This window comes from Neovison vison, chromosome 7 (genome assembly GCF_020171115.1).
Source record: "Neovison vison isolate M4711 chromosome 7, ASM_NN_V1, whole genome shotgun sequence".
NCBI lineage: Eukaryota > Metazoa > Chordata > Mammalia > Carnivora > Mustelidae > Neogale > Neogale vison.
In genome coordinates, this window is record NC_058097.1 from 53,690,593 (window position 1) to 53,713,874 (window position 23,282).

The 23,282-nt window shown below is 52.5% G+C and overlaps 2 protein-coding genes across 2 annotated transcripts in view; both read left to right on the forward strand.

The window, feature by feature from the left end:
* The first annotated feature begins 2,316 nt into the window (after positions 1–2,316).
* GPR4 (G protein-coupled receptor 4) lies at positions 2,317–11,619 on the forward strand. The gene is made up of 2 exons (XM_044257097.1): positions 2,317–2,399; positions 8,809–11,619. Exon 2 carries the CDS (start codon positions 9,602–9,604, stop codon positions 10,688–10,690), a length of 1,089 nt encoding a protein of 362 aa, XP_044113032.1. The 5' UTR covers positions 2,317–2,399; positions 8,809–9,601; the 3' UTR covers positions 10,691–11,619.
* Positions 11,620–14,874: 3,255 nt separating this feature from the next.
* OPA3 (outer mitochondrial membrane lipid metabolism regulator OPA3) overlaps positions 14,875–23,282 on the forward strand; it is a 46,178-nt gene continuing 37,770 nt past the window's right edge. Inside the window, exon 1 of the mRNA XM_044257099.1 lies at positions 14,875–15,080. Coding sequence (XP_044113034.1) covers positions 14,939–15,080 — 142 coding nt within the window. The 5' untranslated portion in view covers positions 14,875–14,938. The remainder of the gene's footprint in view (positions 15,081–23,282) is intronic.

Genomic DNA, 23,282 nt, shown 5'->3' on the forward strand with positions numbered 1-23,282 from the left:
AAGCGCTGACGATTCTCTCCCAGTGCCCCCCAGAGTCACCCCCAGAATCACTTTGAGCCTTTCTTTCCCTGCTCTGGACCTTGGGAGACCGCCGTGCGTGGACTCCATCCATGGAGCTCCCTTGCCCTTCGCGCTCTGGTTGGCTTCTGCCCACAGAAGCACTGATGGGAAATCGGAATGTAGGAGGAGAAAAATGGGAGTATTTATTTGGGGGGCCCCCTCCCCGCATCCCTGCTGTTCTGGCAGTAGCTTTGTTCTCTACCTAGAGCTACAAGTTCTATGGGCTCCTCTCCAAATTCCAGTTTCCTGTCCTAAGCGTGGTAATGGCTTAGCTCTACCCATGGCCAGTCCCTTGGTGTTGCCTCCTACTTTGTGGGTTCCTTCCGCCTGCCCACCCCTCTGAAATATCCCTTTATTAAGTGCTCCCACTTAAGCTCTGAATGGCTACCTATTTCCTACCAGGATTGGATCCTCAGAGAACCTAGGGTGAGCCTAAGAGAGAAGAGGATTCTCCCCTCCTAGAGGACCCTTGGAATTCTTTCTTAAGAGGAGCTTGGAATGACCAAGGTTCTGACAGGAGGGCTCCGTGGGACTTGTCTTGAGGCTGATAGGATGAGACTGGGGTTATACACGGGGAGGGGCCACAGCCTTCGGGATACCTTCCTTAGTTCTTTTCCTGTCTCCTTGAGGGAATATGAAAGGAAAATGCCTTCATTCCCATGTGCATTGCAGGTCTCTTAGTTAACTCCCTAACTTTCTGTGTCCCTCAAGAGCCCTGAGAAGTAAGTAATAGGGCTCAGAGAGGCGAAGTCACTTGTGCAAGGGCACACAGCAAAAGCTCTAGAACAGGCAACACTAATGTCTGGTGTAAAAAGAAAGAGTTGCTGCCGGGGGTGAAGTAGACTGTGAGTATTGCCTGGAAAGGAGCAAAGAACAAGGTTCTTAGGTGCTAGAAATTTCTGTCTTGATTTGAGCGCTTAGGCACACAAGTGTATCTGTCACAATTCATTGTCTTGTTCCTTAAGATCCGGGCTTTTTAATTTTTATTAAAAATGAAGAATGAGAGATGCCTGGGTGGGTCAGTTAGTTAAGCTTCTGACTTCAGCTCAGGTCATGATCTCCGGGTCCTGGGATGGAGTCGTGCTCCTGCTCCAAGCTCAGCAGGGAGTCTGCTTGTCCCTGTCCCTCTGCCCCTCTTCTGGCTCATGGTCTCTCTGTGTCTCAAATAAATAAATGAGATCTTAACAACAACAATAAGAACGGAAGAAAAAAGAATTTGAGATCAGGGGTGCCTGGGTAGCTCAGTCGGTTAAGAATCCCTCTCTTGATTTCAGTCAGATCACGATCTCAGGATGGTGAGATCGAGCCCCATGTTGGGTTCCATGTTCAGTGTGGTGTCTACTGGAGATTCTCCCTCTCCCTCTGCACCCTCCCCCCACTCCCTGGCTCGCATGTACTCTCTCCCTCTCTAAAAAAAAAAAGAATTTGTGAAACCAATAGCTGTCATTTCTGAGTGCTGCATGATGCCAGGTGTGTCCCAAGTGCTCTGATCGAGAATGAATTCTCACGACCAGTTTATGAAGGACGTGATAATAATAAAAATCAGCAAATACTGTTTTACCCTTATGTATTCACTCCCTGAGAACATGTGTCTTGCATACCTGTCGCGTGCGTAGCCGGCTTCCAGGCAAAAGACACACAACAGTAAACAAACCAGATGCAGACATGACTCCTCCCTGCTCTAGCAGAGGGGGACAGATAATTTAAAAAGTTCTGTGGGGAAAAGAAAGCCTGACAAAGAGACTGTGAGTGAACACTTTGACAGACGGGAATCTGAGGCACAGAGGACTATTAGGCTAAGGTCTGGTTGACCAAGGGCCAGGACTCCTTACAGAGGTGGCCTGAGTCCAGCAGTGAGGACAGACTCGTTTTCACTCTTCCTTGGGAAGGGAGGCATGCAATCATCAGAGTTAAGGAGTTGGGCCTCAGAGGGTAGGAAATGGATCAGCTCAAGGAGGGTCAGAGGCAGAGGGCTGGGTCAGGCAGGAGGTGTAGGGCTGGACGGAGGGGAAGCAAAGGGGTTAAGGAGATGGGGGCCTCCAGGCTGCGGCCTTGGAGGGGCTGGGGAAGGGGGTTGCTGAGGCAGCAGGTGAGGTTTCTCCCCGGCTTACCCCCACCCCGGGGCTGGAAGCCTGGAGTGGGGTGAAAGCCTAAAGGGCTTAAGGGGCGGCGACGAGGGAGGGGTTAACGGGGGCGGGGCTGGCGGGGGCGGGGCTTCGGCCCGCGGCTCTGGCCCGGGGCAGACAGGAGTCGCCGCGGGGTCCCTGCGCCGCGGTCGAGCCCAGACGTCGCCGCAGCCGGGAAAGACGCCTCCCGCCCCGTCCAGCCGCCGCGCGTAGGTAGGCGCCTCTCCTTCCCCTGCCCGCGCCAGGCGTCCGGCCGCCGCGGGGCCCCTCCTCCGCGCGCCCCTCGGGGACTCTGCGCCCCTGCGTCTGTGCCTCGGTCTCCCGCGCCGCGCGGCCCGTCCCCGCCCCTCTCCCGCGCTCCTGCCGTCTCCGCGCGGACCGTGTCTCTGGGTCCGTCTCCCTCTCTCCGCCCGTCTCGGATAGGTCTCTCTGCGGTCCTCTCTCCCTCTTGGGTGTGCCTCTCCTTCTGCATCTCTGGATGTCTCTGTGTCTTTTCCTTTCTCTCTGCTTCTCCGTCTGTCTCTGGCTCTGTCTCTCTCTCCGTCTCTGTATCCCTTCTCCCTGCCTCCCTTTGCCTCTATCCCTCAGTCTCTCCAACTCTCAGTCCCCGTGGATTTCTGTGCCTACTCCATGGTTCTCCCCTGTCACTGTGCATCTCTTTGCCCTTTCCCTTCCTGTGTCTCTGTCTCTCTCCTGTGTCTCTGTCTCTTTCTCTGTGTTTCCTGAGACCCTGTTCTGGCACCTCGACCCCACCGTCATCTCATTCCAAGTTCTGGTGCATCCCAGAGCTTTCCCCTGGGCTGAGGAACTGCTTGAGAGTGGGGTGGGGGTGGGGTGTAGGGTTGCCGCTTGGGGCAGGTGGACGCTGAGGGACACTGTGACCCCAGCGCCCCCTTTAGAGAGTCCCCCCACTGCTCCTGAGGTCGCACCCACCCCACCCTCCGATTTCAGGAATTCCTGGCTGGGGGGTGGACTTCCTCCCCCACTTCCTCCCTTCCAGGATTTGGCTAGGTCACCATTAACTCCTTCCTGCCTCCACCTCACTCCCCTCACCCCCTGCTTGCACAGGACATCCCACCGCCCCCAACAGGGCTGCAGGACAGCTCTGGAATTTCTGTGAGCCATTGTTGGTGGTGGGATGTGTTGTGTTAACTCAGGCAGGATGTGCACTGGGGTACTTACTGACGCAGATGGAGCTGATAGGGGCCACCCCCTAGCGCCCCCAAGCCTGGGCCACACCACCAGCTCCCCTCCTCCTGAACACACCTGGAGGGTACCTCCCAATCTCTCTCTATAGATGAACTCAGCTTCAGGTTTGGGGTGAGGATGGGGAGATTTCCTTTTCTGAGGGGGTCCCAGTAGGAGGAAATAAGAGAGATGATAGGCGGCTCCCCAGCTCTGTGAATCATAATCAAGAACCCTTGAGCATGAAGTCTTTGAATGGAAGGACTCAGGATGGGAGAATGATCAGAGGGAGGCCTGGGGCCCCACAATCTTCAGATCACAAGTCCTCAGGATATATGAATGCTTCAATCCAAAAAGATTAGTGTTGGAATCTTGGGCAGCTTACAGGATTCCAAGCAGAGAGAGCTCAAAGGGTTTACGGAGCCATGGAGGTCAGGCACCCATTTTACAGATGGGAAAACTGAGGCCAGGGAGCAGAAGTCCCCACAATGAGTCTGTGCCAGGCTGGGGGCTGGGACTCCGGTTCCCCTGAAGCCCAAATCCAGAGAGCTGGCTTCTTTTGCTGCCACTAAGTCGGATTAATTTGGGAAAAGAGGTCTTCACAGTGAGGAGGGAAGAATGCCAGGGTGAGTATGAATGGTTGGAATCTAGAGGGGAGCATTTGAGAAGCAGAGAAGAGAAAATATTTCCAAAGCCATGGTGTTGGGGAGGGGAGAGGGGACAAGAGTCGGTTTGGGTGGGAGGGGTGGAGTTTCAGAGAAGGAGGGAAGAAGGGAAGGGAAATTGGGGGGGGCAGGGATTAACTCCCGCCTGCTTCTGTCTCCTGACCCTCCCCATGAAGCCCACTGTTCCCTCGGGACAGGGCCTATAATTTGGTTTGTGTCTAGACAAATAATAACTCAGCTGGTGTGAGCGAGCTGGAGGGATGAGAGAAGGCTGGCAGGGCTCGGGATGGAGGCAGTGGGGGCTCCTAGCAGTCCCCCCAGGGCAGGGAGAATTTAGGAGCTAGGTGGTGGTGACAACCAACCCAACTCCCCCCCTCCCAATCTCCCGTGAATCCCCCATATTTTAGAATTCTGTGCCACCTTAGGCCTTCGGGCTGCTGGGTCGTTAACAAGCAGAATAGATAAGGAGGGAAAAAGGAAGTGGGGTTTCATGGTATATAGAGTGTGTTCCCATTTCTGTAAAAAAAAAAAAAAAAAAAAAGGAAGGGAAATACGTATTCGTGTTTGCTGGGCCAAGATAATAATCACTGAGAGTTTAATAATAGATGATGAAAGTCGTAGAAATGTTTAAAAAAAATCATAGAGCGTTCTAACAATAGAACTTTAGGATCTTGGAATGTGAGACTCCTGGAATATTAGAAACTTAAAGGGTAAGGACATGGAAAGCTGCTAGGATAATAATAATAGAATGGAAGAAAGGTAAAGCTCTAGAAGGTTACAATAATAGAACGGTAAACTGTGAACTGGACTAACAATAGATCCGGAGGATTTTCTGGGTGCTGGAATGGATGATGTCGGAGGGGTAGAGTAGGAGGACCCCGGTGTCCCCTTTGGGTGGTGTGGGAGCGGCGGTAGAAATGGGGAAACTGAGGCCCAGCAAGGTGGTCACGGTGGCCTGACTGCCCCCTGGTTTCCGGCGGCCGCCAGGGCACCAGGTGGGGAGCGAGACGCGGTGATCACATTTCGTCCCCTAATGAGCAGACCGGAGCTGGCCCGTCCCCGGGGGCTGCCAAGGGGGTGGCGGGAAGCAGAGCAGGCAGAGGAGGGAAGGGGGGCAAAGAGGCAGTCTGGTGGCTTCTAGGACAAGGCTGGTGAGTGAAACCTGACGTTGGCCAGGGATGCAGTGGGGGGGGGCGCTGCATCACCTCTCCCTCGTGTCCTCTCAGCCCTCCAGAGTCCTTTAGCCTTACTGGTTTGGGGTGGCTGGTGGAGCCCAGAGTCTTATCTGGCTTGAGCAGCCAAGAGATGAAGCAGGGGCTGGGGTCTGCCCAGTCCTTCCGGTCCCCTCACTATCACTCCACACTTGGGTTTATCTCTCCTCCCTTCCCTGGGAGGGGCTAGCAGGGACCAGAGAGGGGGGCCTGGGGGCTAGGGAGAGCTTCTTGCTAAAGATTTGGGGGTTGAATCTCCAATAAACCTCAAGTAAGGGAGGAAGCATAGATCCCAGCTAAAGAGGAGTTTGCCTCCCTACCCCCGCCCCAGCCCGTTCCAGGCTGGGCAAGGTGTTGGGGGTGCACAAAAACACTGTGGTCATTGCTTTTTGGTGGGGAGAAAACCCTTCCTTGTATCTTTCAGCAGATTCTCAAAGGGGGCTGATAACCCCAGAAGGACGTGAGAAACATTACAGGAGCACAGGGAGTGAGGCGAGAAAACATTTGGGGAAAGGGGAGGCTCTTGGGTCAAGAAGGACAGGAGATCTGCTGGACGCTGACACGTCACATGACTCAGACAACGGTCTTGCTGCTCTGGGCCTCAGTTTCCCCACATGTATAAGGAAGGGGTCAGAAACAGCCTTACACTCCCAGTTGGAGCGTATAGACCTATAGCACTGTGAAATGCTTTGAGTCTCGGTTCTGGTTCTGTGATTTTGATGGTGTGATGGTGGGCAGATCTCAGGTGGCGAAAAAAGAGGGCTGAGTGTGCCCCCCGCCCCCCACCCCGTGCCCAGAAGCCCCAGGAAGCAGGTGGGTTGAGGAGGAAGGGAGAGGAGGGGTAGGTGAGCCCCCAGCTGGTTCCCCCTCGAGGAAATTAGCCATGAGAAGTGTATTTCCTCTGGCGTCTGGAAAGAAGTCTCACGCACACCCGCTCCAGGCTCAGCCGAACCCAGGAGGGTCTGGCCAGCGCAGGGCAAAGGGAACTCCCAGCCTTGGTTCCTTTCTTGTCTCAGCTCTCCTGTGCCTGTGGAATAATAGTAATTGTTCAAATGCTGCACATTTTGTAGATGATATACCATCCTACCAAGGATTTTCTTGTCTGTGATGTGAATAGTATAAAGGTTTTGCTCCCTCCCCCTTCATACAGAAAGGCAAACGGAGGCTCTGGAAAAAGCATGAAGTTTCTCGATGTTACAAGAAAAGGGAGAGACAGAAGGCGAGAGAGGAGGGTTTTTTGCGTGGACTTGGTCTGGGTGGAGAATATTCGAAGGGAGGAGCTGGATTGCCCTGTTCCAGCCCTGGGAGCTTGTGCTGTCTCCACCCTTTGTCCACAGGATCCAGGAACCACTGTCTGCGAGTCTGGGGTGGGGGCAGCCGCTGGACTGCTAAGGACCCCACAGGGGGTAGGGTTTACTAAGCGGGACTCAGCCCTGACCTTTCAAAGTCAATTATGTAGCGGATAGATCCTGCCCTTTTCATTTTATTTCCCTTCCAACCTCTTTCCCTGGGACCCTGCAGGGACTTCTTTGAACTTGTAGCTGTCTCAGAGGGAGAGGGAGCCTGCTTTGCAGGATGGGCTGACCAATGCCTGTTCCTTCCACCCACAGTCATTTACTGAGTGTCTACTATATGCTCGGCCTCTTCTGGGTGCTGGGCGACAGCAGTCCACACAAGGTTATTGCCCTCCTGGAATGTCCATTTCAGACAGACAGACAAATGGGAACAAGATACAATGTGTTGTAAGGCGACAACCCTGGGGGTGGGTGGGCAGGACTCTGGGGGATGGGGAGGGCCTCCCTTGTGGGAGTGAAGGAGGCGAGGGAGCAGAGTCCTAAGAAGATCCGAGAAAGAGCAAAGGTTTTGTGGCTGAATCAAGAAGGTAATGGGTCTTGAGCCTGCTGAGGTGGAGGAGGAGAGATGGGGGGAAAAGTGAGGCAGTGCCTTATTCCCTGGGGCAAGGAGTTTGGATATTATCAGCAGTCTACTGGGAAGGCACTTGGGGATTTCAGGATTTCAGTTTCCAGCAGAGAGGTAATGAGAGCTCATTTTCATGTTAACAAGACCTTGGCAGCTGCCCTGTGGGAAGTGAGTAGTTGAAGGCAGAATGGCAGCCAGGAAAACCAGTGAGGAACTACTGCACAGGTCCGAGCAAGCAACAATGGTGGTGCAGAACAGACAGTGGCAGGAGGTTCTGAGAGATATGCATGGATTGAGGGTTTATTGTGGAGGTAGAGCCAAGAGGACTTTCCCATGGAAAGATGCTTTGGCATCTGGGAGGTTCCCAAGAACCCAGTGTATGATGTTGGGCTCATCCCTTCACCTCCCTGGGCCTTGGTTTCCTGATAAATCCAGTTGACTCAACCAGTGGTTTTCTAAGTGTGTCCTGGGGGCTTCTTCAGAGGTGGTGTCCCCTGCCCCCCATTTGATTTCATTGAGAACATAGAGCAGCTTCTTTTTTCCACTGTCTTGGATAGCTTTCCAGTTTAAAATCTTGTTTAAAAAGATAGTTATAATAACAATAAAACCTTTCACATCTTAAAAAACTAACCCCATGGAAAGCCCTGGATAGAGTGACTTACAAAGGTGCCTCTGACTCAGGACTTCGCTCCCCTACCCTCTGGGCTGACAATGGTCAGGATCTTGGTCCATGACTGTCCTTTGCCCTGTGTTTGCAGGTCTTCCCAAGGGGGTGACAGGCCCAAGGTTCTCACTCAGGAAAGTTGGCTGGGGCCAGAGACAATGAGGGAAGCCGACCCTGAGGGAGGGACGCTGGCCCTGCTGCCAGGGCTTCTCTTGCTGCTAGAATGTGATCACTTCCAGTAGCCCCTCCTTTCATCCCCACCCCCAAAGCAGCTATGGTTCCCAGCCCCCACTGCCCAGCTCAGGGCCCTTTCTGTTCAGTTATTCTTGGGTGGAAACATGCACAGGCTAGAGAAAAGGGGTGAGAATCAATCTTATCCTTCCGTCATCATCAGGACCTTGGACAGGTCTCTGAAGGGCTCTGTGCCTCAGTTTGCCAATTAGGAATAGTAACGATATGTTCGATATGTTCGTTGTAGGGATCTTGAAAATGTAATGTATTAATGCCCATAAAAATGCTTAGAACAGGGTTTGCGATGTAGTAGGGCTCAATAAGCTTTATCTGTCTCTATCATTGTCAAGGATGGGGTGTCCTGGGTTAGCAGCAGAAGACTGATTCCAGCCCTAGTTCCATCATGACCTTGCTGTGCATCCTTGGGGGGAGTGAGCAGCCTTTCTGAGCTTCACGTTCCTTTGGGAAATGACAGGGTTAGCATCTGCCAAAGCGTGATACAATACTTGTGCGTTTTACACAGTTTCTGGAAGGAAGTTATAAAATCTGAGTGGGGTTATTAATGTCTATTAGGGAAAATAGATCCGGACCCCTAAATCTGCATTTACAGAGATCTGTTGTTTAGAACGAAGCTCAATTAGATTTCGCTAGGATGCCCGCTCTCAGCAGCCCATGGGTTATGGCAAGGGGTGGGGGGAGAAGGGGGTGTCCTTGACTCCCCTCACCTCAGACCTCTCTCCCTACAGGCACCATACAGTCAGCTTTGAACTGTGAGCTCCCACCAGGACCAAGCCAAGCCAGAGCCCCTCCCCTGCCCCCTTCAAATTCCTCACTCCATCCGTAATCCTCCTCCATAATAGCCTTTACTCACTTCCTTCCTGTTTCTTAAACACCCTTCCCACATTTCCCGGACTAAGGGCACCTACTTTTCCATAATCTTTTTTGTTTCCTTATTTCTTACGGGGGTCCTAGGGAGCACCAGCACACAACTGACCCTGCCTAGTGTTTTCAACCCTCCCTAACTGCAGTCTGTCCTATCTCAACACTATCGCACATATTTCATGCCTCTTCTAGAACATTCCACCCCCCATCCCTTCAACGTGGCCACGCGTACTTTCTATATCCTCTACCAATATCTCCCTCTTACCACTGCCCGATGAGGTCTCCATCTCTTCCATAAACACCCCCCTCGGCCAATTCTTGGGCTACCCCTCAACTCCCTCCTTTCCACTCTGATTGGGTCTGTAAAACCCCCTTGACAAAGCTCTTTTTTTTTTTTAATCCCCCCACCCACCCCAAGCCTCCCTCTGATCATAATTCTATCCTTCCCCTGACTTTTCCCTCTCAAGCTCTCCCCTTCCTTGCCCAGGCCGGTCCACGATTCACGGTCACCCTCATCTTTCCCCCGTGGACTGCCACCCACCATGTTCCCCTGAGCCTCCAAGGAGGGGGCTCAGGGGGCCTGATGGCCTCCCGCCCCCCGTGGCCCCACAGCCCCCGTGGGCCGGGGGAAGAGCCTCGGGAGCCCCAGCGCCGAGGATGGGCAACCGCACGTGGGACGGCTGCCACGTGGACTCGCGCGTGGACCACCTCTTCCCGCCATCCCTCTATATCTTTGTCATCGGCGTGGGGCTGCCCACCAACTGCCTGGCCCTGTGGGCGGCCTACCGCCAGGTCCGGCAACGCAACGAGCTGGGCGTATACTTGATGAACCTCAGCATCGCCGACCTGCTGTACATCTGCACGCTGCCGCTGTGGGTCGACTACTTCCTGCACCACGACAACTGGATCCATGGCCCGGGCTCCTGCAAGCTCTTCGGCTTCATCTTCTACACCAACATCTACATCAGCATCGCCTTCCTGTGCTGCATCTCGGTGGACCGCTACCTGGCGGTGGCCCATCCACTGCGCTTTGCGCGCCTGCGCCGGGTCAAGACGGCTGTGGCTGTGAGCTCCGTGGTCTGGGCCACAGAGCTGGGGGCCAACTCAGCGCCCCTGTTCCATGACGAGCTCTTCCGCGACCGCTACAACCACACCTTCTGCTTCGAGAAGTTCCCCATGGAGGGCTGGGTGGCCTGGATGAACCTCTACCGGGTTTTCGTGGGTTTCCTCTTCCCGTGGGCCCTCATGCTGCTATCGTACCGCGGCATCCTGCGGGCCGTGAGGGGCAGCGTGTCCACTGAGCGCCAGGAGAAGGCCAAGATCAAGCGGCTGGCCCTGAGCCTCATCGCCATCGTGCTGGTCTGCTTCGCGCCCTACCACGTGCTCCTGCTCTCCCGCAGCGCTGTCTACCTGGGCCGCCCGTGGGACTGTGGCTTCGAGGAGCGTGTCTTCTCAGCCTACCACAGCTCGCTGGCCTTCACCAGCCTCAACTGTGTGGCTGACCCCATCCTCTACTGCCTCGTCAATGAGGGGGCCCGCAGCGACGTGGCCAAGGCCTTGCACAACCTGCTCCGCTTCCTGGCCAGTGACAAGCCCCAGGAGATGGCCAACGCCTCGCTCACCCTGGAGACCCCGCTCACTTCCAAGAGGAACAGCATGGCCAAGGCCTTGGCAGCTGGCTGGGCGGCGGTTCCACCCTCCCAGGGGGACCAGGTGCAGCTGAAGATGCTGCCACCCGCCCAGTGAACCCCCAATTCGTGCAGAAACCTGTCACTCCCCCAGTCTTAGCTCCCTTCCCTTTGGGTCTGCTGTATGCAAATTGTATGTAAATGGGGCTGTGCTCATATTCATAAGGGTAGAAGAAAACCGGAAAACAGTGAGGTTGGTGTGTCAGCCTCTACCATGACCCCCTAACAATTTGGTTGAACAATTCAGGGGCACTGTGCTGGGTGGTGCTAGTGACACAGTGCTGACAAATGACAATCCTGGCCCTCTATCACGTGCTCCCACTCCCATGGGGGAGACAGACCTGCCCCCAGAAAGGGATGACCCAGAGGTTCAGACAGGGGCACCCAGAGGGCCTCTGACCCAGTCTGAGGGTCAGGGAGGGCTTCCTGGAGGAGGAGACAAGTAAATTAAATCAAACATTTGGTTTCCAGAGGTAACGACAAGAAGAGCGGGGCGGGAGCGGGGGACGGCGGGGCGGTGGAGGATGATTTCCAATAAGGAGATAAAATTTGGGGACTGAAGGAGAAGATGGGAGAAAAAATTCACCGAGGGGTAGCATAGTCATTTTTGCCCATGGGAAGCCCCTGGTCTCCTAAGGAAGGGAGGACATGAAGGGCACGTGTGAGTTTCTGGACAAACAGCATTCTCCAAGTCAGGACCGGGGATGAGGGAGACTCAGAACCCAAGCGAAGGACAATCGGGGCAGACTAGCTGGAGAGCTGACTAGGCAGGCCGGGGCAGGGGTTCAGGACAGGAGAAGGGTATTTATTCATTCATTCAACAGAAATTTATTTATATCCACTCTAGGCCCAGCCCTGTGCTGGCTGGGGCTGGGGAACGTGAGGGTGACCAAGACAGCCTAGGCCCCCACCCTCATGGGGCTCGCGGTAAACAAGTAAATAAAAATAAATATAATGTTTGGAATTAATAAGTGTGCTGGGGGGGAAATAAACGCGATGCGGCGGGGGGTGGGGGGGAGGCAGCCACTGGCATAGACTCAGATCTAGAGGAGATGGTCAGGGGAGGGCTCACCGGAAGGTGAAGGTGAGCAGGTGCAGGGCGGCCCTGGGGCTGTCAGGGGGAAGAGGACTTCGGGCAGAGGGAACAGTCAGTGCAAAGCCTCTGGAGTGAGAGAGTGCCTGAGTTTTGAAGGAGAGCAAGTGGAGCAGGGCAGCTGGAGCAGAGGGAGGCCGGAGGGTGAAAGGAATGGTTGATGATTGATGGGACTGGCAAGGGACCAGCCGATCTTTTTGGATCTTTTGATTTGGGCTTTGTAGGTCCTGGTGAGGACTTTGCCTTTTACTCTGAAATAAAGGAGAACCACAAGAGGGCTCTTCGCGGAGGAGGGATGGGATTTGACTTAAATGTTAACAGGATCCCGCTGGCTGCTGAGTGGGAAACAGAATATGGGAAGGGAGCTGCCAGGAGGCCAGCGACAGGTGACTGCTGTAGTCCAGGACGCAGCTGAGCAGGGTGGTGGTGGGGTGAGCAAGGAACAGTGGTCAGCTCTGGGATTTGTTTTAGAGGCATACTTCAAAATGATGGAAGAAGCACAGGGCCTTTTGGGATTATATAACACAAGCCCCTTGCCCATCTTGAGAAAAAGGGCGACCAGGGGCCCTGAACTGGAAGGACCTCTCGGAATGATCCCGGGCCCTGTTCCAAGGCGGTCACCGGAGAGGCCAAATGACTAGGCCAGGGTCACAAAGCTAGTGAGTCAGCGCTGGAGTTATCCTGGGCTCTCTCTCCCCTCTCCATCTCTGCCTCTGTTCCCATGCCCCAGGGTGGCCGAGGCTGCCCGCCTTGGCTGATGGGGTCACCCTCCCTCTCCTGGCCCTCGGGGATCACCAGGAATGGGCATCCTTCCATAACCAGGCTGGAGAGCAGGAGCAAGCACCCAGCTCTGGATAGGCCTTGGCCTTTCTGCTAGGTCACCTCCCTCCCTTCCTCCCAATGGATGTATAATAGGCTCCAGGCTCCTGATGAGATGTGAAGATCCTCCTACACATACACACCCCCCCTTGTCCCAGAAGTTCCCAGAAGAGGTTCCTGGAAACCCTTCTCAGAGAAAGGAAGAGGAGGGAGGAGGGGAATGAGAAAAAAAAAATGAACTTAATGAGGAAAATGGTTTTACAAGAAGGGAGGGGGGATCACTGAGATGCAGGAAGTTGGGGCTTTGGTACTGGGTGCGGAGAGAAAAGAGGGAAGCCTGGGATCTTTGGGGCCCAGTAATTTTCCCACCTTAAAGCCATAAAGCTACTGGGATGGAGATGTAAGGGGCCAGAACTTTTTGGAACACAGTGCCCTGGGAGAATCAGATGAAAGCCTGCACTTCACTCCTCCATGAAATGCTCATTCCTATTCATTCAATAAAGATTTATTGAGCATCTACTGTGTGCCAGGCACTTTTCTAGGAGCTGAGGAAGCAGCAATGAAATAAACAGAAAGAAAGTCACGTACAGTTTGGAAGTTTCCTAACTCCATCCTGGGAACCTCACCCTCCGAGTGGGCTCCTAGGCCCCCTGACTACCACCCCCAGGAATCAGGAGATGACTTGATTGGGACTCAAGAAATCCCAGCCTTGGCTCCATCCTGATTATGCCTGGAACTTTGGGTAAATCCTTTTCTTCCCCTGGCCTCAGTTGGCCCGTCTGTAAAATGGGAAGGCGGGTATCCCAAGGAGATAATGGACCTTGAATAGACCCCAAGCTCTATCACACCTTCAGTCCAGAAGGGATCTTGGGAAGTGTTGTGGTTAGGTTTTTTTGTTTATTTTTGTTTGTTGTTGTTGTTGTTTTTTTTTTTTAAAAGGTTTTAGTTATTTGTTAGGGAGTGGGGACGGAGGGAGGGGCTGAAGAAGAATCCCAACCAGACTCCCAGCTGAGTGCAGAACCTGACCTGTCAGGCTCGATCTCACGACCCTGAGATCATGACTGGAGCTCAAATCAAGAGTCAGACTCTTAACTGACGGAGCCATCCAGGCGCCCCGGAAGGTTGTTTTTATGGAGTCTTGGTATTTTAAGGAATTTAGAATATCTGGGTTCATGCATGTCAGTGCCATCATTATTACTGATGGAGAAATGGAGGTCTATTTGTGTCAGGGATTTGACACAAGGACACAAAGGAGCTGGAGTGGATGCTGAGGAAAGCCCTGCAGGCTGAGGGGCCCCCAGTGGGGTTTCCATCTACACACCGCTCCTCTGCTCCTCTCTCTCTTCCCCTTTCCCTCTCTTAGACGTTCTCAATTACCCACCAAGATTCGCCATCCAGAAGTTTCTCTCAACCCTTTCCTGACCTTGTTTATATGATCTTGCTCCCTGCTGGCTAAAGGACGACAGCCTGAAACATGTCCTTAAACTCCTTCTTGAGCCAGCTCCCTGGGGACCATCGCCCACCAGTGGAGGAAGTGGGGCTGCTTGAGAACGGGTGTGGTTTTAGCAGCCAAGACATGGGGCCATCACCTTCTGGGGGCTGAGAGACCGTCTCCCGCGGCGCCCTTTCTGGGCCTCCGCTGGTCAGTTCCTCAGGAAAGGGCTGGATTCGCTATTTCTGGGACGAAATGCACCCAGGACAGTGTTCAGACCAGCAGAGCGATAAGGGCTGCTTCTCGGGGGCATACTGTGCCTGACACCATTCTAAGCACCTACCACGGTTCCCTCACTGTTTTTACATTCAAGATTTGCATGCAAGCCTTGCAACTACCCAATAAGGTGTTCTTATAGTTCCCATTTTGTAGATGGGAATACTGATGCCCAGAAAGGTTACGTCACTCGCTTAACATCACAAGCAAGTAAATGGTGGAGCTGGGATCCCAGCCCAGGTCTGTTTCACTACAGGGTCGGTTTCTTCTTATTCCCAGGGAGAGCTCTAACCTGAGAGGAAAGCGTATCTGGGACTCATTATCCCTAATTAGGACTAATTAAGAGTCTCTCTTAAGCGGGGAAGCCACCTAAGTACAAGACGTCACGAAGGAACACGGTGACAGCAGCCAAGGCGGGCGTGGGAATACAACCACGCTCCAGCGAACAGCCGTTTAACGGCACCGCCCCCTGACCCGCCTCACTTCCGCCTTTTATTTGCATATTCAGCGATCGGACGTCAGGCGTCAGCGGCGACGCGGTGACATCAGGGAGCGCCCCTGCAGTGCTCCACCCCCGAGCGTACGCACGCACGCACGCACGGAGACGAGAGGGCGGGGGAGGAGGGAGAGATCGGAGGCGCCCCGCCCAGTCAGCAAGGTTGCGCGTGCCCCGTGCGGCCGCCAAGATGGTGGTGGGCGCGTTCCCTATGGCGAAGCTGCTATACCTGGGCATCCGGCAGGTCAGCAAGCCGCTTGCCAACCGCATTAAGGAGGCCGCCCGCCGAAGCGAGTTCTTCAAGACCTATATCTGCCTCCCGCCGGCTCAGCGTGAGTTTGACCCCACGTCCCTCCAACCTTTTCATTCTCCAACCCCTCTCTGGTGGTTGCTCAGGGGATGGACTTCTGTTTACAACCAATCACAGCCCGAACCGGCAAAGTCCTGCAGCCAATAGGGAGGGGTCCTGGAAGAAGGGCATGCGGGTTGCCCAATAGTCCACTCAGGCGTGGGGCAGGGAGCGGGGCGGGACGCTGGCCCCTGGGTTGGGAATACAAACCAATAGAGGAAGAGAGCGCGTGGAGGCTGACGTCCAGACAAGCCAATAGTAGGGGAGAAGGTAGTAATATGGGTGGGACATCCCAGGACGCGAGGAGTTAGGGGCGGGACTGAGGAGAGACTTCACCCGACCGAGCTCCGGTTTGCCCCGCCACCCTTAGGTAATTTGAGTTCCAAAACCCCACCCCGTGCTTCAGTTGCCCTCGTGTCCGGGGCGGTGAGGTGCCGGACCTGGCATGGCGTTCAGGGAGGGTTTTCTGGCAGAGGAGACCTTTGGGCGGGGATCTGAAGGGTGAGGAAAACCTCACCAGACCGCAGGGATGATGTCGAGGGGGAGCAGGGAGCACCAAGGCCAGTTGGTTAAGGGGAGCGTACCTTTATTCCTTGTGAGTGTGGGTGCTCAAAGTTTGCAGAATTTTTGGTCCTTTGGTGTTTTGTGGGGCCTCTGCCAGAGTTGCGGATCTGAGAATGGAGAAGGTTACTAGAGTGCTCTCCTACAGCTCTCTCCTTTGACCCCCACTTGTTTTTGTCCCCACGTCAGGGAGGAGAAATGACTTCCCCAGTTTATAGCAAACAGGCCTCGAGACCAGAAGTGAATTGCTCAGGTCACACGTGGAGTGCATGCCAGGGTCAGGACTTGAATCCCAGAACGAGTTTCTGTTTCCTGCCGCTGGCTTTCCCATAAACCGTGTGATGTGTCTTAGCGCCCCGGTGTAGAAAGTGGCTTCTTGGGTCAGACTGGCATGGGTTCTCATCTGCACAACCCGCACAACCCACACCACTCCCCGGCCGAGTAACTTACCCCTTCGGAGCTCCGGTTTTCTCCCCTGTACTATGGGTATTATATAATAGCAACATTTAATGGGCACTCGGCTTTGTGCCAGACCCTACCTAAGCACTTCACAGGCCTTCCATCCTTAAATCCTCACAAATTACGAGGTAGGCGCTGATATTTTGTGTATAGGCTCTGTGCATTTATGCTGTAAATAATACTTATGTTGTTATGAGGAGTGAATGGATTTCAAATGTTAAGTCAGTGGGTGGCACCAAGATATGGCTGTTGTGTAGATACTGTGGTTACAGAAAAGAAGCAAAGGCACAAAAATCTTGTCCTTGGGAATTTTACATTCTTGGGGCGGGGATAGGGTGAGGGAGTAGCCAGCCAGTAAACAAAATAAATAGTTAAAATATGAATTATATTAGCTAGCAGTACTTGCTCTGGAGAAAACATGAGGGAGGCAAAAAGAGGACTGTCTAGGGGAAGGTTGGAAGTTTCCATGGGGTGTCAGGGAGACCTCAGTGAGAATAGGAGGAGAGGAAGGAACAAGCAGTGCAGGTACCTGAGAAAAAGCATTCTCTCACATGCAAAGGCCCTGAGGTGAGTTTGCCTGGTGGGTTTGATGAATGGCTACGTGGACATTGCTCCTGAGTGGATGGGTCTCACCAGAAGGTATCAGTGGAGGAGGGACAGGGTCTGAGGCATATGTTAATGGGATCCCTTTGGCAATCATAGGGAGAGGTTGGATGCAGGGAGGAGGTGAGCCCGGTCCTCAAGGTGGGAGGTGAGTGGGAAGGAAGGGTCAGTTTCTGGAGACTTTTCTTCTCCCATTCTTTTAAAAATTTCAGACCCTCAGAACAGTTGAAGGAAAAAATGGTATAGGGGCACCTGGCTGGTTCAGTCTGAAGGGCATGCGATGCTTGATCTCAGGATCATGAGTTCGAGCCCCACATTGGGAGTAGAGATTACTAAAAAATAAATAAACTTAAAACAATAATTATTAAAAATGAAAGGAAGAATGGGATAGTCATCAGTTACATACCTTTTACTGCCTAGTTCACTAGTTATTAGCTTCCAGCAGATTTGCTTTGTCTTCATTCTTGTATATGGATGTGTTTATATATGTATACACTTTTTTTTGGTGAACAATTGGAAAATAAGTTGTGGATGTAACACTTTACTCCTAAATGTTTAAGCCAGTGTCTCAGAGCGAAGACATTTTCATATATTATACAGCACTGATATCACACCTGAGCAGTTTAACATTGATAATAATGATATTGATACCAATATTATTTAATATATAACTAATATTTAGTATATAGCTCATAATCTGATTTCTCCAGTTATTCCCAAAATGTCCTTTTTAGCTATTTATTATTGTTGTTGTTGTTGTTGTTTTTTTAAAGATTTTTATTTATTTATTTGACAGAGAGAGAGATCACAAGTAGGAAGAGAGGCAGGCAGAGAGAGAGGGGGGAAGCCCCGGTAGGGGGCTCAATCCCAGGACCCTGGGATCATGACCTGAGCCGAAGGCAGAGGCTTAACTGACTGAGCCACCCAGGCGCCCCTATTTATTATTCTTTTTAATCTAAGATCCGCTCAGGGATCATGCACTGCCTTTGATTAGCGGCTGTTTTTAGTATATGTGCTGCCAAAGCGAGCACAGCGTGCCTCTTTAATATCCTTTAATCTACAGAGCCCAGCAATCCCGCCCACAGCCTGTCTTTGTAAATAAAGTTTTATTGGCACACAGCCACACCCATTGGTTTGCATATTGTCAGTGGCTTCAGAGATGGGTTTTGTGGCCCACAAATCTAGAATATCGACTCTGTGGCCTTTTACAGAAGTTTACTGATCATCCTCTCTACTCATGTTCTTGTTTTTTTTTGTTTGTTTGTTTGTTTTTTTAAAGGGCGTTGACATGTGGAAGAATCCAAGCCAGTTGTCCCATAGTGTCTCACAACGTGGAGTTTTCTGACTACTTCCTCTGATTTGATTCACACTGAGCATCTTTGGCAAGAACCCCATACACATGATGGTGTGTCCTGAGGACATCACCTCAGGGGGCTCCTAATGTCTGTTTGTTCCGTCATTTGTGATGGAGACTTGGATCCCTCCGTTAAGGTGGTGACCACTGAAAGAACCTTTCCTTTTCCCCTTGGTAATGAATAACCAGTAGATTTGTTTAGAAGACCCTGCTGGCAGGATTTCCCCTGGAGTGGGCGTGACCTGGTTGGACAGAAAGGACCAGGAGCTCCGTTTGGGATAGGTCTAGTTGGCCATGATGTTATTACATATTGGACCGCTCTGATATTGATACTTTATTTTTTATTTTATTTATTTTTATTTATTTATTTGACAGACAGAGATCACAAGCAGGCAGAGAGGCAGGCAGAGAGAGAGGAGGAAGCAGGCTCCCTGCTGAGCAGAGAGCCCGATGTGGGGCTCGATCCCAGGACCCTGAGATCATGACCCGAGCCGAAGGCAGCAGCTTAACCCACTGAGCCACCCAGGTGCCCCTGATATTGATACTTCAAAAATCACGTTGTTACCATCTTCATGCTGCTGTTTGCCCTTTGCTATGCGCCCCCCTCCCCCGCCTGTGTGATCGGAATTTTCCAGAGCTGATAGCAGCTGTGTGCTCTGGGTCAGGCCTCCAGTGCTGACCAGCACATCTAGCATCTGTGTCTCTGGCTGAAGTTCTTTTGACTCAGCAGGGTGGGCCGGCTGTCTTCCCCCAGCAGAGGCCGGAGTGGTGGGTGTGAATGGTAAATGCAGGAGCATAGATCATCCGTGATGCACTGTGGTGGGGAGGCAGGGATCCTTCTTTCTTTCTTTCGATAGAAATTTATTGGATACACAGCGAGGGAGTAGTGGGCAGGACAGCAAAGGAGAGACTGTCCGTCTGCCAGGAGGCAGTGGTGGGGGCTACAGTTAAGAGGGGGAGTGAGGAGGTAGGGGAACATGTGGAATTTTCCTTTTTTGGTACCTGTGCCTGGTTATAAGTAACCTGTTGGGCAGCTGGGGCTTATGGATATTTCCAGGTGGGCTGTCTAATGGGCCTATGCATTCAGCCAGAGGGTCACCATGGGCCCTTTGAGCTTACTCAAGTTTCCACTGCTCAAGCCTGTTGCCTAAAAGTGGCCTTAGACTGCCCCCCCACCCCCACCCCCCAGCCACAGATGGACAACGACAGATCTCTGGCACTGGGGCAGAGTTCTCATCTTCAGTAGCTGCTTCATGGTGGGGGGTGGGGACTGTCCCTTCCTAGACATGGCGGTCTAGCAGGGGTTCTGTGCAGTGACAGACCAGAGCATGGTGTTAGTTTAACATGCTGATAGATGATTTCGGGGAACTTCCTTGGTGGCCAGAGAGAGCCAGGGGATTTAGGAAAGGGGACCCTGGGATGGTATGGGCTGGAATTCTTGTTGGACCACGACTCATATATGGAATTGGTGGATTCACTCAGACGCTTAGGAATGTGTCTGTATATCAAGATGGTGGCTAGACCCACGGGAACGAAGGGAAAAGGTGGAGAGGAGGAGGAGGAAAGTGGCTGAGAGCCGGCATCAGGGGAGGGTCCCATCTGAGTCCGTAGTGTGTTGTCTGAGGGTATGAGGGTCAGGCTGTCGAAGGGCCAAAAAGAGAAAGGAGAGGGAGGGAAGGATCCCTTCAAAGGGTAAAGGGAAATCCTGCACCCTTTGGGGCAAGGGCAGGCAGGCTGGCTCCCCCTGGGACTTCGGATCCTCACCGAGGGGAAGTGCCAGGAAATTCCCAGAGAATCAGGGGAGAGTCCTAGGCTGCAGAGGGTCCTCACTAGGGCCACCAAAATGGGGCAGCCGCATTGGGTGGGGGCCTGCAGCACGGGCTGGGCAGTGAAAGAATTCATCCGAGGCCCAACAAAGGAGACACAAGTTTATTGAATCCACTGCAAGAAAGCAGTGGGAGAGCAAAGGAGAGCCTGTGTGCTGGCAAGGATCTTTTTAAACACGGCAGATATCTGGGGGAGAAAAAAATAAAAGGTTGGTGATGCTGGGCGGGTTGGGACCGCTCTTGCTGAGGGCAGCGCTGATGTTTTCCAGAGGGGCCATGGGGTGTGTCTGGGCAGTGGGAAAATTCCAGTTTGTTTCTGCCTATTCCTTTAGAGTATACTGGTCCTTTTTCTAGTGTACTACTCATGGTAGGCAGCAAATTGCCCCCTAGAGATGTCCCCATCTTAATCCTAGGAACCTGCTAAATGTGTCACTTCCACGACAGAGGGGACTTTACCGATGTGATTAAATCAAGGATCTGGGCCTAAGGAGAATGTCCTGGCTTATCCAGGCTGGCCAGTGTAATCATAAGGGTCCTTGTAAGTGAAAGATGGAGGTGGGAAAGGGACTGATTTGAATATGCTGCCGGGCTGGTCTGCAAGGTGGAGGAGGGGTGGTGGGCCAGGTGTGCAGGCAGCCTCTGGAAGCCGAAACAGGTGAGGAAAAGAATTCTCCCCTGCTCACACCTTGAGTTCAGCCTCCTGAGCTCTGTTCTGATCCACCAAGTACCCCTCCTCTGGAGCTAGGCCGCCTGTGTGTGGATCCCAGTCCCGCCACGTTCCTTGTCATCCTGGCCAGGCCACTGAGCTTCTTTGGGCCTCAGTTTCGCTGTCTGTACCCATATTATTAGGCTGATTCCATGGGTTCCTACCCGTGGAGTGTTCAACAGTGCCCCAGCCCTGAAGTGCCGCATAAACGTTTGTTGAGTGGCTAGAAATGCCAGGCATTGTGGCCATTGCTTCTGTCTTCATCCTCATTGTCCTCTTAATGCAAAACCTTCCACTGAGATCCTTCTCGTGCACTCCTGGCCTGCAGTCAGTACTTCCCGCCTGCCCGTGGTATGGGTCCCTCTTCCCTCAGTCAGCGCTCACAGGCTGACCACAGGTGGAAGGCTCTGGGCTTTCCCGTGAATGCTTCTCACTAGCAGGGGGCAGTGACCCTGTGTGTCTGATTAGGAACTGGAGTTGGAGTTCTCTCTCTGAGTCAAGCAGAGAGAAGGCAGTGTGGCGGAGTAGAGGGCCTCCCACTACCTTATGCTTCGCAGAATACTTAAAGCATCCTTTGAAAGGAATGGTGTACCTGCAGGGAAGGAAACTGACTCCTCCCAGAGCAAGGAGAAAGCAGGAGCAGGGAGCCAAGGAGGGGAGTTAAGTACTGAAAGTGCCTTATATACTCCTGGGGATATGGGCAGATGCACATGGTCTTGGAGACAGCGGCTATCCTGTGGGAACACTGGGCCGGGGACCATCTTTTGTAAAACCAGATCCCAGGAAAAGTACCCTTTGGAGACAGGGTGAACTAGGAAAAAACCCACCATGGAAAGGCACAGCCTTAGAGGTGGATGGAGATGGAAAATGTCTCCTCTGAGAACACTGCCTACTGCCTGTCCCTCTTGTGGGCCTGGGGGACTGAATTATGCTCTCTGAAAGGCGGGAAACTGCAAGCTGAGAGTGAATCCAGGTCTGTGTGCACCTGACAAGGACAAGCCCTCTCTGGAGGAGTGCTCCCTCTGAGTGAGCCTTGGAGAATTCCTTCAGGTGGAGTTGGGGCCTATCTCGTGATACAGAATTACACACTGTACAGAAAAAGAGGCACCAAGAGTGAGAGTCAGCAGACACAAAACGTGGAAGGTCAAGACCTCCACTGTGACTATCAGAATGAACAGATGTGGGTATAAAATATGTTCATATGGGAAAAGGATAAAATAGGACTATGGAAACATGAGTGCAATCAGAAATTACCAGGAAGTTGGAACAGGAACCAACTAGAACTTTGAGAAATGACACAGTTGACATTCAGAGCTCAGTACAAGGACTAAATAAATACCAGATGAAACGTAGCTGCCGAGAGGATTGGTGTGCTGACAGACATCTGAAGAGGGGAAGAAAAGTTTTGTGGGGTGCTCCCCCTAGCTACCCAGTAGGGCCACCTGTGGGTCCTGATTGGGTCCATCTAGGGAAGGAAGGGCTGGACGTTTTTATTTTTAACATTGTCTGGAGGATCGCATGAACATTTGAAAAACCACTTCCCTGGAGTCTATTTATAATCTCGAGAGCACCACAGGAGTTCTGTTGCCTGATAGCCAGGCTGCTGCTGGTGACCTCCAAACGCTGCTTTTATTATGGTCTCTTGGTAAGGAAACATGTTGCGCATTCTCCGTGTGTGTGTGTGTGTGTGTGGTCAGCACTATAATACAGTGAATATGTTGTATGCATTTTAAAACGTTAAAAAACTAGAAAGTGTGGCAGAGATGCCTGGGTGGCTCATCCTGTTAAGCATCTGCCTTTAGCTTAGGTCATGATCCCAGGGTCTTGGATCAAGTCCAGCATCAGGCTCCTTGCTCAGCAGGGAGCCTGCTTCTCCCTCTGCCTCTGCTGCCCCCCCTGCTTATACTCATTCTCTCTCTCTGACAAATAAAATCTCTTTTAAAAATTGGGAGGTGTGGAATTAATATACATATTTTAAAGATTTTATTTGTCAGAGAGGGAGAGAGGGCACAAGCAGGGGGAGCAGCAGGCAGAGGGAGAAGCTGGCTCCCCGCTGAGCAAGGAGCCTGAGCTGGGCTTGATCCAGGACCCTGGGATCATGACCCGAGCCCAAGGCAGACACTTAACCCACTGAGCCACCCAGGCATCCCTGGAATTAATATTTTAAAAATATTTTAGTTTATGTATTTATGGCCGCCCAAATATTTTTGCTCTCGTTAAAAATATTTTCTTACGCAGACATTGTTAAATACATTTGGAAACTCTTGGTGTAGCCTTTCGTAAGAGTCTAGTTTTGACATTCTTTGTGTTCAGCTGTCAGAGCTGGCAAAGACCTAAGGGAGGTAAAGAGAGCCAAATGAGAGAAGCGTGCCCTGGGCTCCATTTAATCCCCATTTAATCCCGTTGCTCCTTTTTCAGGCCCACCCTTCATATGCAGAGGCACTTGTTGGAATTTGCCAGAGCTCACATTGTTAAATCTTCAGCCCATGGTTTCCGAGCAGGAGTCTTTTTTAGGAAGGCCTTTTGTGCCCGCTGGTTTGAATCACAGTCTGGGAATATCCCCCAGGAGTCCATCCGCCTGGGCTGCATTACGCAGAGTGTCCAGGAGAGGGCGCTTGTGCTGTCAGCATCTGGGGTTTGCTGATGACACCTGTCTGCAGAGAGGCACTAGAAAAG